This window comes from Cibotium barometz, chromosome 33 (assembly GCF_041138505.1).
Source record: "Cibotium barometz isolate CiBa-2024 chromosome 33, ASM4113850v1, whole genome shotgun sequence".
Lineage (NCBI taxonomy): Eukaryota > Viridiplantae > Streptophyta > Polypodiopsida > Cyatheales > Cibotiaceae > Cibotium > Cibotium barometz.
The window spans coordinates 16,506,854-16,513,427 of record NC_141078.1 but is presented as its reverse complement, the minus strand read 5'-3'; the positions used below and the strand labels follow the sequence as shown (position 1 = coordinate 16,513,427).

The following is a 6,574-nucleotide window of genomic DNA, read 5'->3' as shown; positions in this document are numbered from 1 at the left end:
TTAAATGGTGAGTTGCGTATAACAAACATTTTGTCTACTTAATTGATTATATTAGTAATGTGCAAACTAATGGGATTCACTTTTTTTTAATTAAAAAATTGGGTTCTTTTGTGCTCGTTCATGTGTGTGTGCTTCCATGTTGTTAGATATAGCAGGTTTTGAACCCAGCACCTCTTGCATGGGACTTCAACACCTTACCGCTAAGACATCTCATGTCTTGCCAAGTCCTTGTAAATTTACATAACGAGAAGTGATGGTAGTGGCTTCCCATGATCATAGTCATAATCATTATGAAAAGTAGAACTATGGTGTAAATTTAATGATTTTTATGATAAAGTGTGAAATTTCAACTATTCATAGAGTACGTAGCATGATCTTAATTCACCTAATCATATGGTAATGAAATGTTGAGAAATTTCTAGATAACATTCTACTTGAAATGCACTCTCAACAAATTTCTCTCTTAAAAACAAAAGAAACAATTGCCTAAAATTCCTCAAATTTTGAAATGTTAAAGGAGCAAGTGGCTAAGACGGACACACATTTTAGCACTTAATCCTATTTAAAAAAGCTAATCAAACTTTTCCTAAATGCCACACTAAAAGAAAATTAGTTGTTCTTGTCTAGTAATTTGACACACCTCCTTAAAATTTTATGTAGATTAGAACATTTGGGACGGGATAGACTTTGACACATGTAAAGTATGCAAAGACCAAGGTCGATGTCTGGAGTTTCCCATATACTATATATATTATATGTAGATTAGAACATTTGGTATTGGATAGACTTTGCCACATGTAAAGTATGCAAAGACCAAGGTAGATGTATGGGGTTTCCCATATACTATATAACACAATCAATGGGCACTTGCACGGATTGATCACCTTTGATAAATTTTTCTAATCTTCAAGATTTGGAACATCACCATGAAAAGGTACTATGCATCTTTATGGTTATGACATCAAGAAGCAAAATAATGTAATGAACTTCTAGCGTCCTCAAGTTCTGTGTTGCTTAAGTAGATTTAAAGTTTGGGGGATTAACTATTACAAAAGCCATATACATAGAAATGTACATCACCTAAGTTCAAAGAGTTTTTATTTTAGAAATAACTAGTTCAAAGGGTATCCACAAAACTAATTTCCTTTTTTTTAATGTAAAATTGCAACATTTTTCCAAAAGCATTAAAAAGTACTCTTTGTACTAGGTTTTAGTAGGTTTATATCAATGTTCTCATGTTTAATTCACATATTATCTTACATGATTCTCTCTCTCTCTTGCGCAAACTTTCCTCCTTAAAGTAAAAAAGACATGAATAGTCTCATACAACCTTACCTTATTCATGCCCTAGGTAAAGTTGTTTTATCATGAGAAGCATGATAATGATATGATATGTCCTTCACATCCTCTCTTTGGATAATGATAGGAGGGAAAAGAGTGTGTCCATAAACAATTGAACCTCTACCCCTATTTAGATACTGATAGGAGGGAAGAGAGTGTGTCCATAAACAATTGAACCTCTACCCCTATTTAGATAGGAGGGAAATAAACAATTGAACCTCTACCCCTATTTAGATACTGATAGGAGGGAAGAGAGTGTGTCCATATCTTAGAATACTTTCATGCATTATTTTAGTGTCTCCATCTTATCTAGCCTTGTAAGCAACAAGACATTTGTAGCTCCCCAAAAACAAAGAGGACATGGATGAACATGTTGTCCAACATCTCACACTGGCCTAGGAACTTCGCTAGCAACAAGTTGGATGCATTAATGATGGTATATACCATAAGCTCATTATTCTCATCTTGAGACAACCTCAACAACCCTTAGGTCTAGGGCAAGCCCATACACACACACTTTGCTTCTTACATCCCAAGAATATTCTTACCAACCCTAGGGAATGTCTAAATACAAACTTCCACCTATCCTTACACCCAAAGCATAGTCCCAAGAACTGTAGGGCAACATGCCTAGATAAACACTTTCCACTAGTGCCTTGTATAGTCCCCTCCCAGCTTCTCTAGGCTAATTTCCATGCTAGTGACTTCCATACAAATGTTTTACATTGGAATGAACTTTTTCTCTTCTATAAATAGAAAAGCCTCCTACTGCATATTTGTCGAGTCCAAGCAACTATGTAATACCTCTAAATACATTTGGTGAGTGGGTTTGACGCTCGCATTCTTGAACTCACCCAATGTTCAATCTTTCATTCATTCCCCATCATTCTTATTGACAATGATTACCATGGCTTCTAAATTCCCATTATCTTTTCCCATAGGGGCATGTAGTTTTGGGGGATAGGACCCTAGAGCTATATAAAAAGCATTGAATCCATACCAAGAATTATGGCATCCTAGGAGGGTGAAAGTTGGCTCATGTCAAATGTATGCTGCTTTGCTTTTCTATTAACAAGCTTTCAAGCCAAACCAAGAATTATGGCATTTTAGAAGGGTGTTTGATGTACAATTTTCTTTATTCGAAGACTTACTCTAGAATTAATTGGGAGGATTATAAGGGGGGATTTTGAGGTATGATGGAGCTTGATTCAAATGGTAAGGTGAGGCTGCAGTTGATACACATCTAAATATGGGAAAATCGATGGGGGATGATTGGTCAATATGGAGAAGTCTTAGGTTACTTATACTAAGGGTCTCAAGGTGAGTATCATATGGTAGGGAAAATGCTTATCTTGTCATGATCATGCTAAACCCTTCTCTACCTCAATTCACTCTGAATCTTTGTAAAGGGTTATTGATGAGATGATTCCTTAGTGAACTTGGATGGGCTATTGTGTATGCTAACAGTCTATGAGTATTACACGGTCCATGCCTTTCATTGCTATTAGCTCTACTCATGATAAATTGGGTAGAGGTATTTATGCCCTAGAGAGCTCAAATGATCTTAGATCTTTTTTATGTTATAGTGGTTTTTAATCATCTCTCCTCTCATGTAAGATAGCTCATCTAAACATTTTAGCTTGCCTTTGGACATGATGGTATTGTGCGGCTCTTTGCTACACACAAGCCAAAAAACGTTGATATTTTTAGAATATCTTTCCTCCATTATTATTATTATTGTTATTTTCCTTATTTCTTTCTCATGTACCTTTTTTGTTGCTCTCTCTCTCTCTCTCTCAAGCATAAGAATAAAGGATTAGCCAAGGTATGAGAATCTTGCATAGAAGACAAGTTTTTAGTCTATCATATGAAGGTAGGGCCCTCATTGAGAATTTTCACAAACCAAACTGAAACCCAAAATAGATGTAGAAATAGATTGCTAGTGAATGTATCTAATGTTTAGCATCATAACTCTCCTAACTGATTAGCATGACTTTTCTATTTTTTCTATTTTTAATTTCCTTTTGCTGAACCATAGATTCAGCTCATTGCCTCCTCTTATGTATTTATCTCATAGGACATCTTGGCGTTTTGTAGATGTTAATATAAGTCTCTCTCTCTCTCTCTCTCTCTCTCTCTCACACACACACACACACACACACACACACACACACATTCATGCCTCTATCTCTCTAGGCTCAAACCACAAAATTACTACCTAGTGCCTCCCACTTTCTCCCTTTCTCTCTTAATGTTTTCCCTCTCTTCCTCGTATTTCCCCCCCTCTCTCTCTCTACACACACACAACCCCCTCTTCATATCCCCCTTTCCACCTCTTCGGACTACAAGATTATTTCCTCTCTCTCTCTCTCTCTCTCTCTCTCTCTCTCTCTCTCTCTCTCTCTCCATGCCAAGGCCTAAACCACACGATTACGTTATCTCTCTCTTCCTCCTGTTTCTCCCCTCTCTCTCTCTCTCTCTCTCTCTCTCTCTCTCTTGCACCACTTCAACCACAAGATTATTGCATCTCCCTCCCCCCCTCTATCCCCCCCTCTATCCCCCCCCCTCTCTCTCTCTCTCTCTCTCACCCCCCCCCTTATCCCACACCTTTCAATGTGTATTTCATTAGCCTTGCTTCTATAAAACCCCCAAAAAACCATCGAACAAATATCAAGAGATGTGGCACTTTATAGGGGACACAGCTGGGATCCTACGTGGAGTTGCATCAATATAAGCGAAAGAGAGATAAACTGCCATCATCCGTCATCCAACAAGAAAACTGGTAAAACAAACCCCTTGCCGTGGTGTGAACCATAGCCAAGGAGCTCTGGCGAGCTCGGCTTTAAGCTGGTAAGCAAGCCCACTGGAAAGCCCTTTCATTTTTTCCAAGGGTCGCGGCACCATGTACCGAGCTGCTGCGCGCTGCTTTCTTCAAATCCAGCCGCCCAATTTGTACACTTTTCTTCTTCTCCTTCTTCTTCTTCTACCTCTGCTTACACGCAGCATTCTGCACTCTGCACACGGTGGCTGATCTGCTTGCTTTTCTCGCCTTTGCGTGCGTGCGTGCGTGTGTGTGTGTGTTTTTGTGTGTTTGTGTGGACAAGATGAGTTTCCGATCCTCTGAGCAGAGCTCTTCTGAGATTCACCTCCCCGCAGATGTGCACTGGGACATGCTCGACAAATCCAAGTTCTTCATCTTGGGCGCCGCCCTCTTCTCCGGGGTCTCGGGCACCCTCTACCCTGTCATGGTGCTCAAGACAAGACAGCAGGTTTCCTCTGGTCCATCCTCTTCAAGTTTCAAGCTCTGCTGCAGCATCCTGCGACAAGAAGGCATGGCCGGCCTTTACCGAGGCTTTCCTACCTCTCTACTGGGCACCATACCCGCCCGCGTCCTCTACATGAGTACCCTCGAAATCACCAAAAGCACAGTCGGAGATGCAGCCTTGCGATTTGGGTTTTCTGATTCAACTGCTGCCGCCACCTCAAATGCAGTGGGCGGGCTCACCGCCTCTGTTGCAGCACAGCTTGTCTGGACTCCTGTGGACGTCATCAGCCAGCGTCTCATGGTGCAAGGTAAGCATTCAAGCCCTAGCACAGAAAGTGGTGGAAACCCTAGTCACAAATATGGTGGTAGCCCTAACCCTAGCACAGAAAGCTACAGATGTGGGGTAAACCATAACCTTAACCCTAGCACAAGGTGTGCAAATCCTCCTGCCCCTGGAAGTTGTAAAGGCGGAAACCCTACCCTAAATGCAAGCACAGTAAACTACAAGGGAGGCCTCGATGCATTCCGTTCTATTATCAGAGCAGATGGATGGCGGGGTCTCTACCGGGGTTTTGGCATGTCTATCCTAACATATGCACCTTCAAATGCGCTTTGGTGGGCATCATATTGTCTTGCACAGAGAACAGTATGGAGCAATTTAGGGTATTGCAGAAACTTAGCTGGGGACTGCCCAGCCCCGAGTTCATGTCTTGTAGTCGGGGTTCAAGGGGCAAGTGCTGCATGTGCAGGAGGTGTAACAGCTCTGCTCACCACCCCGTTAGACACCATCAAAACACGGCTGCAAGTGTTGGCAGGGGTAGGGAACAAGAAGCCCACTGTGAGAGACACAGTGACTAGCCTTATGAAAGAGGGTGGGTTGAGGGCATGCTACAGAGGGATTGGTCCTCGATGGGCAATGATGGCAATGTCGGCAACCACCATGATTACGACATATGAGTTCCTGAAGCGCCTTTCGAAGAAGAAAGACATCACAGAGAGCTCGTAGATCAATGCAGGGAAAAGATAGGGGTATGGAGAAGGGCCAAGGTTGGCACAGCGGAGGGGAAAGGCATCACTAAGAGGGGGGCTAGTCTCCTTCAAACAGTTTTATATTGTCAAGCTAAAGTGGTGGTACAGTGGTACAGTAAATCTAGCTGTAGTGCTTTGTAAATATAGTGTCCTCTTGAAAGGATGAGCTCACACATAAAGTTCTGATTATAGTTGAAAATGCGGCATGTCCCTTGTAAATTTTGTGCTTCAATTATACAGGGGAATCAATGTTTGTGTCTTGGATCTCTCTCTCTCTCTCTCAGAATGTTCTCATTGTGTCTGTAGGGTTTTTACCAAGAAGAGTAGGTTGTGTTTGCAGATTCTATCCATGCAGATGGCAGTATTCTTGTTGCTGTATACTATCATTTATTTGGTCGCAACTTACTTGATTGATCGTAGTAGTTCGCTTTTAAAGATTGTTATTCATGTCCTCTAATGTCACTGGTTAGCACAGGTCTACCCGCATTCTATTGTAGATGCCTGTGGTGGAAACTTCACCTCTCTACTGTGTAGGTGGGATCCCTTTCTCATTGTTGCATAGCAGGCTGCACTGGCCTCTTGCTATTCCCGTCGACCAGCTTGCTTGAGTACTGAGGCTTTGTCTAGCCATTTGAAAGTCTCAAATTTTTGTCCATGCAGGATGCCTATCGCCTTTGTATCTGCCCAGGACATCCAACAGCTTTAGTCTCTGCCATTGTTGCATTTGTAAGTAGCTGCAGTCCAACAGCTTAGGCTGGTTACATATAAAGGTCTCATGTGCCCACTCTCTCGAGTGATGTGGACATGCTTCCACCCATTGGCCACCTCAAAGGTCAAGTACGTGGTCGGATTCATGTGTTTGTAAGGGCTGTTGTGCCAGTTCATTATAATATTGTCCAGGCGCCTAATGGAGCAGCCAAGTGCAGACATAGTTATTGG

General features: G+C 41.8%; 1 protein-coding gene across 2 annotated transcripts; it reads left to right on the top strand.

Annotated features, from left to right (window-relative positions):
- Positions 1–4,081: 4,081 nt before the first annotated feature.
- Positions 4,082–5,899, top strand: LOC147619361 (uncharacterized). Of its 2 annotated transcripts, XM_086772986.1 has the most exons (2): positions 4,082–4,191; positions 4,498–5,899. In XM_086772986.1, exon 2 carries the CDS (start codon positions 4,512–4,514, stop codon positions 5,610–5,612), a length of 1,101 nt encoding a protein of 366 aa, XP_086629112.1. In that variant the 5' UTR covers positions 4,082–4,191; positions 4,498–4,511; the 3' UTR covers positions 5,613–5,899. The 2 variants fall into 2 exon arrangements, with proteins under 2 accessions (XP_086629112.1, XP_086629111.1); XM_086772985.1 differs by having other exon boundaries at positions 4,102–5,899.
- Positions 5,900–6,574: the final 675 nt, after the last annotated feature.

Excerpts from the sequence above, each read along its gene's own strand:
- LOC147619361 (XM_086772985.1), top strand. The coding sequence starts at position 4,446 with ATGAGTTTCCGATCCTCTGAGCAGAGCTCTTCTGAGATTCACCTCCCC.